This window comes from Oncorhynchus mykiss, chromosome 19, assembly GCF_057628025.1.
Source record: "Oncorhynchus mykiss isolate SJ-2025 chromosome 19, ASM5762802v1, whole genome shotgun sequence".
Classification (NCBI taxonomy): domain Eukaryota; kingdom Metazoa; phylum Chordata; class Actinopteri; order Salmoniformes; family Salmonidae; genus Oncorhynchus; species Oncorhynchus mykiss.
Window position 1 is genome coordinate 41504874 of NC_143040.1, and position 23486 is coordinate 41528359.

Consider the following 23486-nt stretch of genomic DNA (forward strand, 5'->3'; position numbering starts at 1 on the left):
GCCTCCAACGAAATGCCTTTTTCCTGATTTCAAATGAATCATATCCATTTCTATATTATTTTCAGCTAATCCTAAAGTCAATGAGGAGCTGAAACAAAGACTGCCCTCCCCAGTAAGGCACCAACGCTCAGAGACCACGCTGCCACAACTTGGGTAAAGATGCCGTCGTATTATTCTCCTCCGCTCGTATGTACTGACATTGTTTGGGTATGGCTTTTCACCCACGTGACAAAAAAACGTTTGTTATAATATTACGGGATGTTTATCAGTGTTACTGTGACGACTCGCTGCAATAATGACTTCTTCTTTGTCGACTTGTGTGTTCTAAATCCTGAGCGAATGTTGGCTACAAAGGCTAAAAATACAAGCTCGTAGTCTTCTAGTTTGTTCATCCTCAGTTGAATGCGAAAACTAAATTGGATACGAATACAATTAGCTACTGTACGGGGAGTGTGTACACTGTACACTATGTCAATGTGTTAGGTACCTTTGTTCCCGCATTGTCGATTGTGTTAACATGATTTTCGTTGCACCCTTGTCTTCAAAGAGCATTTTATTTCTCTCAACAACGCCCTCTTTCAGACACAATGCTGTTTGTAAATGTCCACAAAAAGATTAGAAATAGCTACCACATCCTGTAAAAAGGATGCTATGAGACTTTTCCCAGTTTAAAGATGGTTAAGACTTGCTTGCCGTAGCTTACAGGCTTAGCACTGGGAAGGTCATGCTGCTGTGACAGTGTTGACAGTGATGAGCTCTCTTTTCCCTGACCCCACGACTCACCTGTCAAGTCCTTGCTTGCGTCTCAAAGGGCACCCTATTCCCTATATAGTGCACTACTTTTGACCGGAGCCCTATGTAGGTAGGGCGCCGTTTGGAACGCGGCCCCTGTTAGCTACAGCAGTGGCCCACTTGAACATCTGAGCTCAGGCCATGCTCAGCTATAAATTCTACCATACCCATCCATGCACTGCAATATTAATGGATATTAGCAGTAGATTCAAAATCATTTTGATTTCATTTGAGTACATTTTGAATTGTTTCATTTGAATTCTTCATCTAAGTTTCTTCATAATTTCACCTTTCGTTCCATCAGTTTAAGTTTTTATTTTGCTTTATTTCAGAAGTACTGACTTGGGAGCCATTTTGGGCACAACATCAAATCAACTTGTACTAGAGGTACCTGACAAAGACTGGCCACAAGGTATCTGACCTTTTTTTAAATTCTTCTTCCTATCATTCAAGACACAAAATATAGCATTTTGTAAATGGATGTCTTTCTTCAGTGCTTGAGCGCTACGCTGGCTGTATGTACAGTGGGGCAAAAAAGTATTTAGTCAGCCACCAATTGTTTTAAGTTCTCCCACTTAAAAAGATGAGAGAGGCCTGTAATTTTCATCATAGGTACACTTCAACTATGACAGACAAAATGAGAAAAACAAATCCAGAAAATCACATTGTAGGATTTTTAATGAATTTATTTGCAAATTATGGTGGAAAATAAGTATTTGGTCAATAACAAAAGTTTATCTCAATACTTTGTTATATACTCTTTGATGGCAATGACAGAGGTCAAACGTTTTCTGTAAGTCTTCACAAGGCTTTCACACACTGTTGCTGGTATTTTGGCACATTCCTCCATGCAGATCTCCTCTAGAGCAGTCATGTTTTGGGGCTGGTGCTGGGCAACACGGACTTTCAACTCCCTCCAAAGATTTTCTATGGGGTTGAGATCTGGAGACTGGCTAGGCCACTCCAGGACCTTGAAATGCTTCTTACGAAGCCACTCCTTCGTTGCCCGGGCGGTGTGTTTGGGATCATTGTCATGCTGAAAGACCCAGCCACGTTTCATCTTCAATGCCCTTGCTGATGGAAGGAATCTCACGATACATGGCCCCATTCTTTCCTTTACACGGATCAGTCGTCCTGGTCCCTTTGCAGAAAAACAGCCCCAAAGCACAATGTTTCCACCCCCATGCTTCACAGTAGGTATGGTGTTCTTTGGATGCAACTCAGCATTCTTTGTCCTCCAAACACGACGAGTTGAGTTTTTACCAAAAAGTTATATTGTGGTTTCATCTGACCATATGACATTCTCCCAATCTTCTTCTGGATCATCCAAATGCTCTCTAGCAAACTTCAGACGGGCCTGGACATGTACTGGCTTAAGCAGGGGTAGGTACTGCAGGATTTGAGTCCCTGGCGGCGTAGTGTGTTACTGATGGTAGGCTTTGTTACTTTGGTCCCAGCTCTCTGCAGGTCATTCACTAGGTCCCCCCGTGTGGTTCTGGGATTTTTACTCACCGTTCTTGTGATCATTTTGACCCCACGGGGTGAGATCTTGCTTGGAGCCCCAGATCGAGGGAGATTATCAGTGGTCTTGTATGTCTTCCATTTCCTAATAATTGCTCCCACAGTTGATTTCTTCAAACAAAGCTGCTTACCTATTGCAGATTCAGTCTTCCCAGCCTGGTGCAGGTCTACAATTTTGTTTCTGGTGTCCTTTGACAGCTCTTTGGTCTTGGCCATAGTGGAGTTTGGAGTGTGACTGTTTGAGGTTGTGGACAGGTGTCTTTTATAAGGATAACAAGTTCAAACAGGTGCCATTAATACAGGTAACGAGTGGAGGACAGAGGAGCCTCTTAAAGAAGAAGTTACAGGTCTGTGAGAGCCAGAAATCTTGCTTGTTTGTAGGGTGACCAAATACTTATTTTCCACCATAATTTGCAAATAAATTCATAAAAAATCCTACAATGTGATTTTCTGGATTTTTTTTCTCATTTTGTCTGTCATAGTTGAAGTGATGAAAATGACAGGCCTATCTCATCTTTTTAAGTGGGAGAACTTGCACAATTGGTGGCTGACAAAATATTTTTTTGCCCCACTGTATCTGTGTTTGTAATTGCACATTATATAAATATTTTGTTCACTTCAGTATTTGGAAACCTGTGTAAATGACTGCAGATTTCAGAGCCTGGGTGTTCCTGCCTGTTTACCCACTTGCTTTAGTTTCAATGCTGTTCCATGCGATACATAAACATTTATTTACAAGTGTAAATCACTTCCAGCTAGGGTGTCACTTTGCCATCTAATAACCATTACCTAGACCGTCCGAAGTCATATGGCACTGCCACTATTTAGATAAACTGGTTGGAATGACAATGAGCGATAAACAGAGTATTTACCCATTGATTTATATGTACACTAGATGACTGACAGGGGGGTGCTGTTTTGAAGCCACCGCGCCTCCATCTTGGCACTCCCCCACCGTTGTAAATAAAATATTTTGGAAGCTATAGAAATGCATTTACTAATGTCTACATTTGTTATGCCACATGTAATTTATTACATACACCTTAATGCATACTTTAAATTATGTTATGTAAGCTAAAGATAACATTTAAAAAAATATTTTTAAAAATTCCTTAAAGTTAAACATTTTTAAGTGCTAATGTAAACAATGGTTAAATAAATGTTCATTTGTCCTTGAAACATTTCATTGAAAGACTGTAGAATTCCATTCATTCCTATGGAGGACTGATACTTCTGGGGAGTGCCAATATGGCCGACCGATGGCTTCAAAGCCTCTCATTGGCCAATACATAGCATCAGCATTCCAGGGTTTATATACGTCATTGGTATTTACCCACCCTTCACCAAACACTCCTGATATGTAAATGTATTCAGCTCCTCTGCTCAAATATACATTTGGGCTGTAGCTAAAACACTTAGTCTTGCTAGCCAAACAGCTATTAATGACATGGCCTGTACGATTATTAAAAGATGGCAAGCAGAGTGGTGTTTCCTGTGGTATCAGGAGCGAGCCGGAAAGGAACTCCAAAAGGAGACGTTTTTACAAGCAAAGGCTGCTGGCCCTACTCATCATGGGTACATATACTTCTTCCTAAATGTCCTCCCATACTTGTTGGTGTGTGCTATCGGCCTCCTAAGCATAATAATGTATATGATTTACTTGAATCGAATTGCTGTGATCACAATGTATTTGCTGATAGGGAATGTTTTCTGCTTGGCGATTTTAATACCAATGTGCACTTATCACCCAAGAAAAGTTAAATGCCCTGTACAACTTTGATCAGTTATTTGGACTAAAACAACTGATTGTTGAGCCAAACCCAGGTGTGAATTGACAGTAAATCAACTTTGGATTTGATTATTGTATCAGATCAAGAGAAAGTCTGTCAGTCAGGAATCTTAAATATTGGTTTTAGTGATCATATGGTAAAGTACTGTACCCGTAAGAAATCAAAGATCCTACTTGAGCCAGGTAATAACCACATGAAGGTACGGTCTATGAAAGGAACGTTTTGTAGAAGTACTTGGAATTTTGGATTGGTCTCATGTACTAAACTGTGATGATGTTGATCAAACTTGGTATCTTTTTAAAGATATTTTTCTGTCTGCACTCGACTCTCTGGCTCCATTGAAACAAATTCAAATCAAACAGCGGTCAGGGAAATGGATCACTTCCGAGATCTTAGACCTCATACGGGAACGGGATCGCTACCTGGCCAAATTCAGAAGGACAAATCTACAACACGATTATTATGGTTATATTAACTGTAGAAACCAGCAAAATGGATAAGGACAAATCCCAACAATACAAATCAAATTATATTGGTCATATACACATGGTTAACAGATGTTATTGCGAGTGTAGCAAAGTGCTTGTGCTTCTAGTTCTGACAGTGCAGCAATATCTAAGTAATACCTAACAATTCCACAACAAATACCTAATACACACAAATCTAAGTAAAGGAATGGAATAAGAATATATAAATATATGGATGAGCAATGTCAGAGTGGCATAGGCTAAGATGCAATAGATCGTATAGAATACAGTATAAACATATCAGATGAGTAATGCAAGATATGTAAACATTATTAAAGTGGCATTATTAAAGTACATAGACACTGTTAATGAGAACTTACACCAGCCTCGTAAACGGTGGAACATGTTAAAGGACATTGGCTCATAAACTCCCCATAAGGTAAAATCTTGTAGTATTGGCCTGGATACTGATGATGTTTTCCATGACCAGGAAAAGGTTGCAAATCATTTTAACACATTTTTTACCACTATAGCCTCATCTCTGATTAAGAAGTTACCGACCTGTTCTGGACACTATGGCCAGTCTTTTATTTAACAACTTTTACCATAGCAAAGGTATCACAAATGATTTGTTGGAGCTGTGCATGGTAACAGAGGACTACTATGCTTATTGAGCACAAACAAAGCAACTGGGCTGGATAACCTTCCTGCAAGATTCATAAAGGAGAGCCTTCCTGCAAGATTCATAAAGGATGGTGCTTGTGTCACTGCTAAAATTATAACGCATCTTGTGACCCTATATTGGAAACTACAGGCCTGTGTCGATGCTCAGCACCTTATCCAAAGTTGTTGAGAGATGAGTTTTTAATCAACTTGAAGGATACCTTCTCGAGCACAAACTTCTTTATGAACTCCAATCTGGCTTTAGAACAGCTCATTCCACGGATACTTGCCTTATCCACCTTTTTGACCACATCAAGCAGGAAAGTGAGATGGGGAAATATACAGGTTGCAGAAAGCTTTTGACACTGTGGACCATGATATTCCCCTGATGAAACTGAAATGCATGGGTCTAAATGATGTAACAGTGAATTGGTTTGGGTCTTATCTGACAAACAGATCACAAGTATGTAATGTTAGTGATGTTCTGTCAGAGTCCAAAGAAATATCCTCTGGAGTACCACAAGGATCAATTTTAGGGCCTCTCTTATTTCTTATCTACGTTAATGATATGCCAGATACAGTAAAGCGCAAACTCCTGCTTTATGCTGATGATTCAGCCATGCTGGTATCAGGGAAGGATGCAGTTTACATAGAGGAGACCCTGAGTAAGGAATTGCATTTTGTTAGAGATTGGTTAACTGACAACAAATTGTCGCTACATTTGGGAGAAAAACTGAATCGTAGATTGCTTTAGGGCTGACAAGATAAAGGAAAACTGTGCAGGCAAGGAGATTGAATCTAAAACAAGTGTAACTTATCTTTGTGTGTCCCTAGATCAATCCCTTTCTGGAAACCTGATTGCTGCTAAAATTCTTTCTAAAATGGCGAACAAATAGAGATGTTTATATCTGTATCTACACTAGATATTTTAAGTTATGTAAAGTACTTAAGTAAAAATACTTGAAAGTACTACTTAATTAGTTTATACTTTTAATATTTGTATTTTTGACATCTTTTACTTTTCACTCGATACATTTTCCTTGACACCCAAAAGTAGTCGTTACATTTTAAATGCTTAGCAAGACAGGAAAATGGTCTAATTCACACACTTATCAACATCCCTGGTCATCCCTATTGCCTCTGATCTGGCGGACTAACTAAACAAAAATACTTTGTTTGTAAATTATGTCTGAGTGTTGGAGTTTGCCCCTGGCTATCCATTAAAAAAAAAAAATTTAACAAGAAAATGGTACCATATGATTTGCTTAATATAAGGAATTTGAAATTATTTATACTTTTACTTTTGATACTTAAGTATTTTTTAGCAATTACATTTACTTTTAATACATAAGAATATTTAAAACCAAACACTTTTGGACTTTTACTCAAGTAATATTGTACTGGGCGACTTTTACTTGAGTCATTTTCTATTAAGGTATCTTTACTTTTACTCAAGTATGACAATTGGGTACTTTTTCCACCACTGTATTTTAACATCAAAGTTAAGAAACTGCTTGTCTCAACCTTGATTCAGTGTCATTTTGATTATGCATGCTCTGCTTGGTATAGCGGGCTATCAGAAAAGCTGATGCAGGTCATGCAAAATAATGTTATCAGGCATATGCTGAATGTCTCCCCTAGGACCCACATTGGGGTACAGGAGTTCCGGGAGGTGGGCGTGTTGCCTTTGGAGTCCAGAGTGGACCAACTTAAACTTAATCATATGTTTGACATCTTAAATGATTGTGCTCCAGGTTATATGAAAAACCACATTGTTATGGTCTATAACCAACACAGTTACAATACCAGAGCTAGTGTTAGGTCTTGTAAAATCCCAAGAGTAAACAGTACTGCGAGGAGCACGTTTTTCTATACAGGGATTTGTCTATGGAGTAGCTTCCCCCTGGGGATCAAGCAAAGAAAAAGTAGAAATGGTTTTAATTTGGACACGGTTGTCTAAGTAAGAGAAACCGTTCCACTGCCCCTTGTGCCCCCTACTGCCAGTCAGGTGTATTCATTTGAAGGATCGGTATGATGTGTAATGAATAGATTGTTTTAATGTGAAATGAATATGGTTGATTTTTAAGGTTCGGGAGAAGTGCTGTGAAAAGTGTCACTTTTTAGGATGTCAATATGAATGAATGTATTTATGGTTGTTTGTCATTTTCTCTTGTATTATAATCATTATATGTGCTATTGTTTTTACCATCGAGGACCAATTTGGAGACGAGCGTTGTAATGAATACTTTTAAGTGATATCCTCTGGGTCCACATTATACATTTTGTTGTATATGCCTGTTACACCAAATAAATTCAATTCAATGTGTCTTCTTGACTTTTACACTATTTACCACATAAAACGTCACATCTATCCTTGCAGCCCCAGTCTTTGAGGAGATTTTTCTCATCCTTGAAAGGAGAATCTCCCTCAGTTTTTCCCCATAGGAAACAGCCAACAGCCCATCCACTGTCAGATTAAACAACACCAGCTCTCACCATTGGGAAATGCCATACTTTGTGGAGGCAGTTGTCTTTGTGGGGACCCGTCACGACAATAATGTTTTTTTTAAGTGGTAACCCAGGTTTAGGAACAATGTGTCCCATATTTTCAGTGTGACAAAGGGGGCTATATAAGCGCGTTTGGTGTTATTCATGTTTGAATGTACTGTTTGCATTGGTGAGTCTTAAAGAGAATACTAATAATTGTCTGCAACAATCCAGAGAGGAGGACCCTGGCAACAACGATACGAGGAGGCGGCAGACCTCCCTGATCTCCACTTCAAAACCTGACCTTTTGCAAAATAATTGTCACCGCTAAGCTGGAGCTTCTTTTGGACATAGTGGGGCAATTCTGCTCATGGGCTTCTCCATCACAACACATTTATTAACACAACAGACTGCTGCTTTAAAAAAGAAAAACGTCTGATGTTCTTTAAACCAGCTCATGTTTGAATTCTACCACATTTGAATTGCATTGATGTTTTATTCCTTAAAATATTTTTCGTAATCATAAAGAGGAGTCATTTTTCATGTGACGCTTGAACGAGGAGGTCAAGTTGGAACTTGGAAGGCAATCATACTTTAAAGTACTGACGGGAGGTTCGGCTCTTTTTACTATCTCGGATCTTTTCGACTCTTTCAGTCAAAAGAACGACTCTTTCGACTTATTTCGTTCATTTGATTCAGTCATGCCCATTACTCAGGACCCCCTACCGGTGAACGAGGAACTCAAAACTCGAAAGAGTCATGATTCTACAAAGCCTCTGACAAGTTGTTCACCAAAGGTGGCTTATTTGAGCTGTCATTTGTGACTGAGACTTGTAAACGTGTGCTTTAAACAAGGTACATTTGTTGATTTCTAAGCATACCAATAAGATTGTCTTGATACATTTGAAACAAGGCCTAGCTGAGGCCGCAACCGGATTAGATTGTGAACGACTCTTGGCGGAATGCATTGCTTGACTGCAGTGAGGGGTGATAAGCAGCGCAATGTCATTTGCGAACTGCAGGCCCCCAACGATTCAATCTCAAGTTGGAGTTTGTTGAGCAGAGGCTGTGTATGCAATGGTTCTACAAAGCTGTGTCCATCATCACATTCAATAATCAATGAATTGCGTTCGCTCTTCCACCATGCCAGATTAATTATCAGTTCTAAACATGTAGTTTTCTTTTCTATGTTCATAACAATCATAACTTGACCTTTTTTGAATATGACTTTCGTGAAAGCATTTTAGCTTATTTTCTATCAGGATTGAGCATTAGAATTTGACTAATTAAGGTTAAGTTCCTTGCTCAAGGGCACCTCGGCAGATTTGTCACATAGTCGGCTCGGGGATAGGGAATGCTCTAACTGCTAGGCTAGCTGCCTCCCTTTCTCTCCCTCTCTTCTCCTCTCTTCTCTCTTTCTCTCTGGCTCAGCTCTCAACAGAAACATTTACAGAGCACCATGTAGTTCCCTGCCAGCACTAGTCACCAAGCCTCTTTGTATTCCCTTGTTTCCCCAAGAAGCCCCCCCACCCCTCCCCAAAATGACTGAAAATAGCCCATTCCACCAGCTCATAATTCACTGGGTCTTTAAGTGGAACAATATTGTCATGGTCGGTGTTGAAGATGCTCTTAGATGTTTTATTTATATTCACACGCCACTAATGTCCGTTTATTTTCTTACCACATGTTCATTTAAGCATTTTACCGTATTTTGCACAGTGATTGATGTGTAACCATTTTCCCACAACTTCCGAAGGATATGGAACAAAACATTTACCAGATGTTGCCTGTTTTTTGTTTTTTTTAGCATTTGTACCCTATTAAGCTTAATTCATTCTGTCATCTCAGTAACTTTAGTTCCCCTGTATTTTACACCCATAGAGGAAGAGAGTCGGTCATCCAGATCTCCATCACCTCAGGCCCACCACAGGGCTCCAGACACAGGCAGGAGGATGGAGGAGGAGAGGACCTCCAGCCGGAGCCCATTCACCCAGGACGGCTACAGGTCAGAGGGTCACAGCCAGGGGTCGAACGGCAGTCCTCCAGTCTACAGAAGACACCTCGTCCCTCCAGACTCCAGCCAAGCTCTACAATCAAGGTGAGCTCTCTTAGAGACCAATCGTAACTAACGCTGTAGTCAGAAATACGTCAATCGTATTTTGGTCAACAGGTGATTTTCGCAAAAAACAAGTTACATGCACGGCTCCCAGAAACACTTTAACGAGAAACACATTCGGAAAGTATTCAGACCCCTTGACTTTTTCCATATTTTGTTACGTTACAGCCTTATTCTAAAATTGATTAAATAATTGTTTTCACTCATCAATCTACACACAATACCCCATAATGACAAAGCAAAAACAGTTTTTTATAAAAAAAAAATCTAATTTATAAAAAATAAAAAACACCACATTTACATAAGTATTCAGACCCTTCACTCAGTACTTTGTTGAAGCACTATTGACAGCGATTACAGGCTCGAGGCTTGGGTATGACCCTACAAGTTTGGCACACCTGTATTTTGGGGAGTTTCTCCCATTCTTCTCTGCAGATCCTCTCAAGCTCTGTCAGGTTGGATGGGGAGTGTCGCTGCACAGCTATTTTCAGGAATGATGGAGGCCACTGTGTTCTTGGGGACATTCAATGCTGCAGAAATGTTTTGGTACCCTTCCCCAGATTTGTGCCTCAACACAATCCTCTCTGAGCTCTACAGACAATTCCTTTGACCTCATGGCTTGGTTTTTGCTATATAGACAGGTGTGTGCCTTTCCAAATAATGTCCAATCAATTGAATTTACCACAGGTGGACTCCAATCAAGTTGTAGAAACATCAATTATGATCAATGGGAACATGATGCACCCGAGCTCAATTTCGAGTCTCATAACAAACAGTCTTAAGTACTTATGTAAATAAGGTATTTCAGTTTTTTTTTTTTTTAATACAAACCTGTTTTCGCTTTGTCATTATGAGGTATTGTGTGTAGATTGCTGAGGAAAATGTTTAATTTAATAAATGTTTGAATAAGGCTGTTATGTAACAAAATTTGGGAAAAGTCAAAAGGGTCTGAATATTTTCCCAAGGCACTGTACGTGTACCTGTGAAGGAGTATCTGTACCCACTATAACACTTATAACACATTATTGGCGCATGAAAATTATGTAATAAAGCGTCACTCCAGTCATTTTGTTTCCTTGTGTGTGGTCTGTCTGGTAACAAGAGCTGTTTCTGAGTGACCTAAACCTGTTTCTACAACATAAAGATGTGCTACTGTGTCTTTTTTCCTCTTGTAAAGATATTCAATCAAAGGTCACATGATTTGGCATCTGATATGAAGGTCTAGATAGATACAGTGGGGAGAACAAGTTGATACACTGCCGATTTTGCAGGTTTTCCTACTTACAAAGCATGTAGAGGTCTGTAATTGTTATCATAGGTATACTTCAACTGTGAGAGACGGAATCTAAAACAAAAATCCAGAAAATCACATTGTATGATTTTTAAGTAATTAATTTGCATTTTATTGCATGACATAAGTATTTGATCACCTACCAACCGGTAAGAATTCCGGCTCTCACAGACATGTTAGTTTTTCTTTAAGAAGCCCTCCTGTTCTCCACTCATTACCTGTATTAACTGCACCTGTTTGAACTAGTTACCTGTATAAAAGACACCTGTGCACACACTCAATCAAACAGACTCCAACCTCTCCACAATGATCAAGACCAGAGAGCTGTGTAAGGACATCAGGGATAAAATTGTAGACCTGCACAAGGCTAGGATGGGCTAAAGGACCATAGGCAAGCAGCTTGGTGAGAAGGCAACAACTGTTGGCGCAATTATTAGAAAATGGAAGAAGTTCAAGATGACGGTCAATCACCCTCGGTCTGGGGCTCCATGCAAGATCTCACCTCGTGGGGCATCAATGATCATGAGGAAGGTGAGGGATCAGCCTAGAACTACACGGCAGGACCTGGTCAATGACCTGAAGAGAGCTGGGACCACAGTCTCAAAGAAAACCATTAGTAATACACTACGCCGTCATGGATTCAAATCTTGCAGCGCACGCAAGGTCCCACTGCTCAAGCCAGCGCATGTCCAGGCCTGTCTGAAGTTTGCCAATGACCATCTGGATGATCCAGAGGAGGAATGGGAGAAGGTCATGTGGTCTGATAAACTCCACTCGCAGTGTTTGGAGGAAGAAGACGGATGAGTACAACCCCAAGAACACCATCCCAACCGTGAAGCATGGAGGTTGAAACATCATTCTTTGGGGATGCTTTTCTGCAAAGGGGACAGGACGATTGCACCGTATTGGGGGGAGGATGGATGGGGCCATGTATCGCGAGATCTTGGCCAATAACCTCCTTCCCTCAGTAAGAGCATTGAAGATGGGTCGTGGCTGGGTCTTCCAGCATGACAATGACCCGAAACACACAGCCAGGGCAACTAAGGAGTGGCTCCGTAAGAAGCATCTCAAGGTCCTGGAGTGGCCTAGCCAGTCTCCAGACCTGAACCCAATAGAAAATCTTTGGAGGGAGCTGAAAGTCCGTATTGCCCAGCGACAGCCCCGAAACCTGAAGGATCTGGAGAAGGTCTATATGGAGGAGTGGGCCAAAATCCCTGCTGCAGTGTGTGCAAACCTGGTCAAGAACTACAGGAAACTTATGATCTCTGTAATTGCAAACAAAGGTTTCTGTACCAAATATTAAGTTCTGCTTTTCTGATGTATCAAATACTTATGTCTTGCAATAAAATGCAAATGAATTACTTAAAAATCATACAATGTGATTTTCTGGATTTTGTTTTAGATTCCGTCTCTCACAGTTGAAGTGTACCTATGATTTTTTTTTTAAATCAGACCTCTACATGCTTTGTAAGTAGGAAAACCTGCAAAATTGGCAGTGTATCAAATACTTGTTCTCCCCACTGTAGGTAGGTAGGTAGATAAATAGATAGATAGATAGATAGACAATAATATGAGGCATTGCTGCGCGGAATCATATTCCTGGCTACAAGAGGGAAGTAATCTACATGGCAATACACTGCCGTAATACCTTAATATTACCTTAAAGGTCAACTGTATGATTTGCCTAATATAACAGAGTAAATAAAGACACTGTAATATGCCTGAAATAGTGCAGAGTGCATCCCTTGCGTATTTGATAATTGCGTGTCTGTTTCGTTGGAGACAAGGCTATAACTAATTTGTGTTGCCGTTCGCTCTCAAGTTTTAATATTGTTGCTCTCTCTCTAATCAAATTATTTTTCTCCCATAATGCAGTATAAAAGAAGACCAAGGAAACATTAAAGTTAGCAGTAGTTCCTTTGACTCCAAAAAGCAAAGCCTCGTCCTTGACAAAGAGAAGAATATTGCCTTCCTGCTGAAGGAGCTGGATTCACTCAGAGAGCTCAATAAGAAGGTAGGTTGAAATGTTAAAGGAATCTTGCCCTGCTAGATACAGGTCCTAGCTAAAATACATGGCATTTGTGGTTCCAGCTTTTTTTTCACTCAAATGTCCTTTGTCGTAACTTGTCCTCTTCCTCTTTAAATAGATGATTGTGTTGTGTCTGTCACAGCTGCCAACTATTGAGTGTCCACCTCTCTTGTCCACCTCTCTCTTACCCACCATGTCCAAAGCATATGACTAGCTGGTTATCCTGTCCTGTCCTGTGTTTGGTCTGGAGCATGCCCAGTGTCCCTCTGTGCACAGGCTGCCTTCTTGCAACTGAGCGCCTGTTAGAGAGGGTGTAGCCACAGAGAGGCCCTCTGAAACGGCTATAATTGATGCCTCTGGTTTGCAAGTAGCTGTGACTCCTGACAGAAAGTCAGGAACAGTTCCCAAGAGTCTGTTTTTGCTGGCAGGGCCGTGAGAGCCGACTCTGAGGACTCAACTGAGGCATGTTTTCAAAGTGCTGGGGGGGGGGGGGGGGACACCAACTCGGAGCAAAATATTTAAGACAGGAGGTTAAATCTATCACTAGGTCTTGTAAAATATCACTCCCCGACAAGATTTATAGGAGTTCAATAGCAGTGCTTCTTTTTTATTGGAGTCTGAAATAATGTGATGTAGAGGCTCGATTGTATAACTTGTTATAGAATGCCTGAGTGATGCTATCTATATAATATTCTGTTTGTTAAATGGATGGTTGTCACCGCCCGGGAAACTACAACAGTTAATTAGTATGTCGTCAAACTGCAGGATGGAGTCAGGTGTCTATCTGTTGTTTTGCATGAGGTTAAAGTTAGTGACTATGTCTGGACAATTACCGACAGGCTCTGCAGCTCAGCATTGGTTGGGGTCAATTCCATTTTCAATTCATTTCTCAATTCAATGAACGTGCCAATTTTGAAGTCTGTCTGGTTTTGTGCTCTCCTGCAGCTCCAGGACAAGTTGGCCGTGAAGGAGAAGGAGTTAGAGAGCAGGCTGGTGGACGCTGAGCTGATGCAGACTCAACTGGATGCCCGGGCCTGTGAGAAAGCTGGAGGTACGTTATGGAGGGGGGAGAGGCTAGGGGAGAGAGGACAGACCCTGGGCCTGTGGGAAAGCTGGAGGTACGTTATGGAGGAGGGAGAGGCTAGGGGAGAGAGGACAGACCCTGGGCCTGTGGGAAAGCTGGAGGTACGTTATAGAGGGGGAGAGGCTAGAGGAGAGAGGACAAACCCTGGCCCTGTGGGAAAGCTGGAGGTACGTTATAGAGGGGGAGAGGCTAGAGGAGAGAGGACAAACCCTGGGCCTATGGGAAGGCTGGCCGTAGGAAGGGTCATACAGTACAGTACAGAGAGTACAATAGAGTACATTGAGGATAATAACATCTCAAATAAAGCCTATTATCTGACCAGTTAAAAAAAATTCTGTGCTGTAATGTAAAGTGATGGCCCATAGGATTTTCAAGATGGCCTAAAGGCAAGCAATGTCTACAAGATGAAGTTAGAACGTCGTTCTCCTCAGACATTTTATCCCTGATGAACTTTGGTAGAAGTAAAACGGAGATGTCAAGTGTGGAAAATAATTATACGTTTGTTTTACATGCAACTTGAGTATCAAAACGAATTGTAACTTACTAATCGTATTTGTTAATGTAATTTAACCGCTCCCAACCTTCACTGAACAAATATTAGAATTTAGCTGAGCAAATAACTTCTTTTCTTTACTATTGCTTTTCTTCTTAGGTGAGAGCCCTCCCAACCCACCTAATAATTCAACAAAATACAGTACATCGAGCTGCACAATTAGCAGCTCCAATTGTGCCTTTAATAAATGTAAAGTGTGTGTCGTGTAGCCTATTTGCCGTCCTCATATTAATATGATTTGCATGGCTCAGGGAGGCGATGTTTAATGAGCAAATTCCAGCTAAAATGCTATATTGATTTTCTTACTGAACTTTGTAATGGCTTAAAGCGAGGCTCACTGTTTATCATTAAGCCATCTCTGAGACGGTAGAAGAATTAGCTATTGATGGATCTCAGGGGCTCTTTCGTAGTGGGATTAACAAAGGGATCTGAAGACAGTGGTAATCTCAAAATCTGCTGGTTTTAAGGCAGCCGGCATACAGCGCAGGAATTTCGGGACCCGGGTCAGGTGTAAGCTGAAGGGAAATCTCTCCCTGCCAGGCTACAGAGTCTGTATCAATAAGAAAAGTTTTCCCTCCATGAGTGGGACAGACAGTATTACATAAAAGAACTCATGGATGGACTATTTTTCTTTTTGTCTAACTCAGTATGTGCTCTTCATAACTCAAACTCAATTTGGCAACACTTTAGACAAATCATTTCACAGCTCACTCTCACTAAAACCGGTCTAGTTTTCAGACATTAGAAGAACACAATGTTTTTGGCTTGAAAATGTTTGTTCAACCTTGTTTATCAAATCAAACGTCTTGAGTTAGGGTTAAGGACTGGCCAATCTCTTAACCATTGTGAGATGATGAGTGCTTGCTGATGTTGTGACAATGTCGACCAACTGCCTGACTCTGAGGCGCAGACACTGTGCCTTTATTGCTTGGGGCAACTATATGTCCAGCCTCTGTGGAGATCACCTCAGCAGTTCACTTCCCCACAAAATGAGTTTGACTGGAGTTAATACCTGTGCCACAGTGTTTCAGTGGCAATAACTTTCTTCCACAGGGAGCTTATCGTTGTTATTGAGCAGTAACTGATGGTCAGAAACTAAGAACAATGCTTTCTATCTCTTTATATCTATCTCTCTTTCTCTTTCCCTCTCTCTCTTTTACTATTTCTCTTTTTTCTATTTCCATTACTACTCTCTCTCTCTTGCTTGCTTTCTCTCTGTCTCCCCTCTCTCTCTTTCACTGTCTCTCTATTTGTCTCTCTCCTTCAGCCCTAGTGGAGGAGATATACCAGGCTCAGAGGGATAGGGACCAGGCAGTGATGGCCCGGTTGCGTCTGGCAAATGAAGAGAGGGATGAGGCCCTGCTCAGGGCCAAGCGACTGCAGCAGGCAGTGGCTGAGTATGTACTAAAGCACCATAACATAGTAAACCACAACACAGTAAACCACAACACACCACAACATGATAAACCACAACACATCACAACATAGTAAACCACAACACAGTAAAACACAACACACCACAACATGGTAAACCACAACACATCACAACATAGTAAACCACAACACACCACAACATGATAAACCACAACACATCACAACATAGTAAACCACAACACAGTAAACCACAACACACCACAACATGATAAACCACAACACATCACAACATAGTAAACCACGACACAGTAAACCACAACACACCACAACATAGTAAACCACAACACACCACAACATAGTAAACTACAACACATCACAACATAGTAAACCACAACACAGTAAACCACAACACACCACAACATGGTAAACCACAACACATCACAACATAGTAAACCACAACACAGTGAACCACAACACACCACAACACAGTAAACCACAACACACCACAACATAGTAAACCACAACACAGTAAACCACAACACATCACAACATGGTAAACCACAACACACCACAACATAGTAAACCACAACACAGTGAACCACAACACACCACAACACAGTAAACCACAACACACCACAACATGGTAAACCACAGCACACCACAACACAGTAAACCACAACATACCACAACACAGTAAACCACAACACACCACAACATAGTAAACTACAACACATCACAACATAGTAAACCACAACACACCACAACATAGTGAACCACAACACACCACAACACAGTAAACCACAACACACCACAACATGGTAAACCACAACACAGTAAACCTCACCACAACATAGTAAACCACAACACACCACAACATAGTAAACCACAACACATCACAACATAGTAAACCACAACATAGTAAACCACAACATAGTAAACCACAACATAGTAAACTACAACATAGTAAACCACAACATAGTAAACCACAACATAGTAAACCACAACACATCACAACATAGTAAACCACAACATAGTAAACCACAACATAGTAAACCACAACACACCACAACATAGTAAACTACAACACATCACAACATAGTAAACCACAACACACCACAACATAGTAAACCACAACACACCACAACATGGTAAACCACAACACAGTAAACCACACCACAACATAGTAAACCACAACACACCACAACATAGTAAACCACAACACATCACAACATAGTAAACCACAACATAGTAAACCACAACATAGTAAACCACAACATAGTAAACCACAACACACCACAACATAGTAAACCACAACACACCACAACATAGTAAACCACAACATAGTAAACCACAACACATCACAACATAGTAAACCACAACATAGTAAACCACAACATAGTAAACCACAACACATCACAACATAGTAAACCACAACATAGTAAACCACAACACATCACAACATAGTAAACCACAACATAGTAAACCACAACATCGTAAACCACAACATAGTAAACTACAACATAGTAAACCACAACACACCACAACATAGTAAACCACAACATAGTAAACCACAACACACCACAACATAGTAAACCACAACATAGTAAACCACAACACACCACAACATAGTAAACCACAACATAGTAAACCGCAACACATCACAACATAGTAAACCACAACATAGTAAACTACAACATAGTAAACCACAACATAGTAAACCACAACATAGTAAACCACAACATAGTAAACCACAACATAGTAAACCACAACATGGTAAACCACAACACATCACAACATAGTAAACCACAACATAGTAAACCACAACACATCACAACATAGTAAACCACAACATAGTAAACCACAACATAGTAAACCACAACATAGTAAACTACAACACATCACAACATAGTAAACCACAACATAGTAAACCACAACATAGTAAACCACAACACAGTGAACCACAACACACCACAACATAGTAAACCACAACACATCACAACATAGTAAACCACAACATAGTAAACCACAACACATCACAACATAGTAAACCACAACATAGTAAACCACAACATAGTAAACCACAACACATCACAACATAGTAAACCACAACACATCACAACATAGTAAACCACAACACATCACAACATAGTAAACCACAACACACCACAACATAGTAAACCACAACACATCACCACATAGTAAACCACAACATAGTAAACCACAACATAGTAAACCACAACACATCACAACATAGTAAACCACAACACATCACAACATAGTAAACCGCAACATAGTAAACCACAACATAGTAAACCACAACACATCACAACATAGTAAACCACAACACACCACAACATAGTAAACCACAACATAGTAAACCACAACATAGTAAACCACAACACATCACAACATAGTAAACCACAACATAGTAAACCACAACATAGTAAACCACAACACATCACAACATAGTAAACCACAACACACCACAACATAGTAAACCACAACATAGTATACCACAACACACCACAACATAGTAAACTACAACACACCACAACATAGTAAACCACAACATAGTAAACCACAACATAGTAAACCACAACACATCACAACATAGTAAACCACAACATAGTAAACCACAACACACCACAACATAGTAAACCACAACATAGTAAACCACAACACATCACAACATAGTAAACCACAACATAGTAAACCACAACACACCACAACATAGTAAACCACAACATAGTAAACCACAACACATCACAACATAGTAAACTACAACATAGTAAACCACAACACACCACAACATAGTAAACCACAACACATCACAACATAGTAAACCACAACACATCACAACATAGTAAACCACAACACACCACAACATAGTAAACCACAACACATCACAACATAGTAAACCACAACATAGTAAACCACAACATAGTAAACCACAACATAGTAAACTACAACACATCACAACATAGTAAACCACAACACACCACAACATAGTAAACCACAACACACCACAACATAGTAAACTACAACATAGTAAACCACAACACATCACAACATAGTAAACTACAACATTGTAAACCACAACACATCACAACATAGTAAACCACAACACACCACAACATAGTAAACCACAACATAGTAAACCACAACACACCAGAACATAGTAAACCACAACACATCACAACATAGTAAACCACAACATAGTAAACTACAACACATCACAACATAGTAAACCACAACACACCACAACATAGTAAACATCAACACATCACAACATAGTAAACCACAACACACCACAACATAGTAAACCACAACATAGTAAACCACAACACACCACAACATAGTAAACCACAACACATCACAACATAGTAAACCACAACATAGTAAACTACAACACATCACAACATAGTAAACCACAACACACCACAACATAGTAAACCACAACATAGTAAACCACAACACACCACAACATAGTAAACCACAACATAGTAAACCACAACACATCACAACATAGTAAACCACAACATAGTAAACCACAACATAGTTTACCACAACATAGTAAACCACAACATAGTAAACCACAACATAGTAAACCACAACATAGTAAACCACAACATAGTAAACCACAACATAGTAAACTACAACACACCACAACATATTAAACCACAACATAGTAAACCACAACATAGTAAACCACAACACATCACAACATAGTAAACCACAACATAGTTTACCACAACATAGTAAACCACAACATAGTAAACCACAACATAGTAAACCACAACACACCACAACATAGTAAACCACAACATAGTAAACCACAACATAGTTTACCACCACATAGTAAACCACAACACACCACAACATAGTAAACTACAACATAGTAAACCACAACACACCACAACATAGTAAACCACAACACATCACAACATAGTAAACCACAACACATCACAACATAGTAAACCACAACACACCACAACATAGTAAACTACAACATAGTAAACCACAACATAGTAAACCACAACATAGTAAACCACAACACACCACAACATAGTAAACCACAACATAGTTTACCACAACATAGTAAACCACAACACACCACAACATAGTAAACCACAACACATCACAACATAGTAAACCACAACACACCACAACATAGTAAACTACAACATAGTAAACCACAACACACCACAACATAGTAAACTACAACATAGTAAACCACAACACACCACAACATAGTAAACCACAACATAGTAAACCACAACATAGTAAACTACAACACATCACAACATAGTAAACCACAACACACCACAACATAGTAAACCACAACACACCACAACATAGTAAACTACAACATAGTAAACCACAACACACCACAACATAGTAAACCACAACATAGTAAACCACAACATAGTAAACTACAACACATCACAACATAGTAAACCACAACACACCACAACATAGTAAACCACAACATAGTAAACCACAACACACCACAACATAGTAAACTACAACATAGTAAACCACAACATAGTAAACCACAACACATCACAACATAGTAAACTACAACATAGTAAACCACAACACACCACAACATAGTAAACCACAACATAGTAAACCACAACACACCACAACATAGTAAACTACAACATAGTAAACCACAACATAGTAAACCACAACACATCACAACATAGTAAACTACAACATAGTAAACCACAACACACCACAACATAGTAAACCACAACATAGTAAACCACAACACACCACAACATAGTAAACTACAACATAGTAAACTACAACATAGTAAACCACAACACACCACAACATAGTTAACCACAACATAGTAAACCACAACATAGTAAACCACAACACACCACAACATAGTAAACTACAACATAGTAAACTACAACATAGTAAACCACAACATAGTAAACCACAACATAGTAAACCACAACATAGTAAACCACAACATAGTAAACTACAACACACCACAACATAATAAACTACAACATAGTAAACCACAACATAGTAAACTACAACACACCACAACATAGTAAACTACAACATAGTAAACTACAACACACCACAACATAGTAAACTACAACATAGTAAACTACAACACACCACAACATAGTAAACCACAACATAGTAAACTACAACATAGTAAACCACAACATAGTAAACCACAACATAGTAAACTACAACACACCACAACATAGTAAACTACAACATAGTAAACCACAACATAGTAAACCACAACATAGTAAACCACAACACACCACAACATAGTAAACTACAACATAGTAAACTACAACATAGTAAACCACAACACACCACAACATAGTAAACTACAACATAGTAAACCACAACACACCACAACATAGTTAACCACAACATAGTAAACCACAACATAGTAAACCACAACACACCACAACATAGTAAACTACAACACACCACAACATAGTTAACCACAACATAGTAAACCACAACATAGTAAACCACAACATAGTAAACTACAACATAGTAAACCACAACATAGTAAACCACAACATAGTAAACCACAACATAGTAAACTACAACATAGTAAACTACAACATAGTAAACTACAACATAGTAAACTACAACATAGTAAACCACAACATAGTAAACCACAACATAGTAAACCACAACATAGTAAACTACAACATAGTAAACCACAACACACCACAACATAGTAAACTACAACATAGTAAACCACAACATAGTAAACCACAACACATCACAACATAGTAAACTACAACATAGTAAACCACAACACACCACAACATAGTAAACCACAACATAGTAAACCACAACACACCACAACATAGTAAACTACAACATAGTAAACTACAACATAGTAAACCACAACACACCACAACATAGTTAACCACAACATAGTAAACCACAACATAGTAAACCACAACACACCACAACATAGTAAACTACAACATAGTAAACTACAACATAGTAAACCACAACATAGTAAACCACAACATAGTAAACCACAACATAGTAAACCACAACATAGTAAACTACAACACACCACAACATAATAAACTACAACATAGTAAACCACAACATAGTAAACTACAACACACCACAACATAGTAAACTACAACATAGTAAACTACAACACACCACAACATAGTAAACTACAACATAGTAAACTACAACACACCACAACATAGTAAACCACAACATAGTAAACTACAACATAGTAAACCACAACATAGTAAACCACAACATAGTAAACTACAACACACCACAACATAGTAAACTACAACATAGTAAACCACAACATAGTAAACCACAACATAGTAAACCACAACACACCACAACATAGTAAACTACAACATAGTAAACTACAACATAGTAAACCACAACACACCACAACATAGTAAACTACAACATAGTAAACCACAACACACCACAACATAGTTAACCACAACATAGTAAACCACAACATAGTAAACCACAACACACCACAACATAGTAAACTACAACACACCACAACATAGTTAACCACAACATAGTAAACCACAACATAGTAAACCACAACATAGTAAACTACAACATAGTAAACCACAACATAGTAAACCACAACATAGTAAACCACAACATAGTAAACTACAACATAGTAAACTACAACATAGTAAACTACAACATAGTAAACTACAACATAGTAAACCACAACATAGTAAACCACAACATAGTAAACCACAACATAGTAAACTACAACATAGTAAACCACAACATAGTAAACCACAACATAGTAAACCACAACATAGTAAACTACAACATAGTAAACTACATCATAGTAAACCACAACACACCACAACATAGTAAACTACAACATAGTAAACCACAACATAGTAAACCACAACATAGTAAACCACAACATAGTAAACCACAACACACCACAACATAGTAAACTACAACATAGTAAACCACAACATAGTAAACCACAACATAGTAAACCACAACACACCACAACATAGTAAACTACAACATAGTAAACCACAACACACCACAACATAGTTAACCACAACATAGTAAACCACAACATAGTAAACCACAACACACCACAACATAGTAAACTACAACATAGTAAACCACAACATAGTACACCACAACATAGTAAACTACAACATAGTAAACTACAACATAGTAAACTACAACATAGTAAACCACAACATAGTAAACTACAACATAGTAAACTACAACATAGTAAACTACAACACATCACAACATATTAAACCACAACATAGTAAACCACAACACAC

At 39.2% G+C, this 23486-nt stretch overlaps 1 protein-coding gene across 6 annotated transcripts in view; it reads left to right on the forward strand.

Annotated features, from left to right (window-relative positions):
• mipol1 (mirror-image polydactyly 1) overlaps positions 1 to 23486 on the forward strand; it is a 78014-nt gene that overhangs the window by 22828 nt on the left and 31700 nt on the right. For 2 of the 6 annotated variants that reach the window (XR_016488924.1, XM_021573946.3), the window contains exons 3-8: positions 66 to 153; positions 1128 to 1204; positions 9602 to 9818; positions 13003 to 13141; positions 14102 to 14207; positions 16061 to 16190. Coding sequence is in view for 3 of the 6 variants with exons in the window: in XM_021573946.3 (XP_021429621.2) it covers positions 66 to 153; positions 1128 to 1204; positions 9602 to 9818; positions 13003 to 13141; positions 14102 to 14207; positions 16061 to 16190 (757 nt within the window). In the remaining 3 variants the exon portion in view is untranslated. Of the gene's footprint in view, positions 1 to 65; positions 154 to 1124; positions 1205 to 9601; positions 9819 to 13002; positions 13142 to 14101; positions 14208 to 16060; positions 16191 to 23486 lie in introns of all 6 variants that reach the window. The other 4 variants (XR_016488923.1, XM_021573945.3, XR_016488925.1 and 1 more) reach the window with 2 other exon arrangements.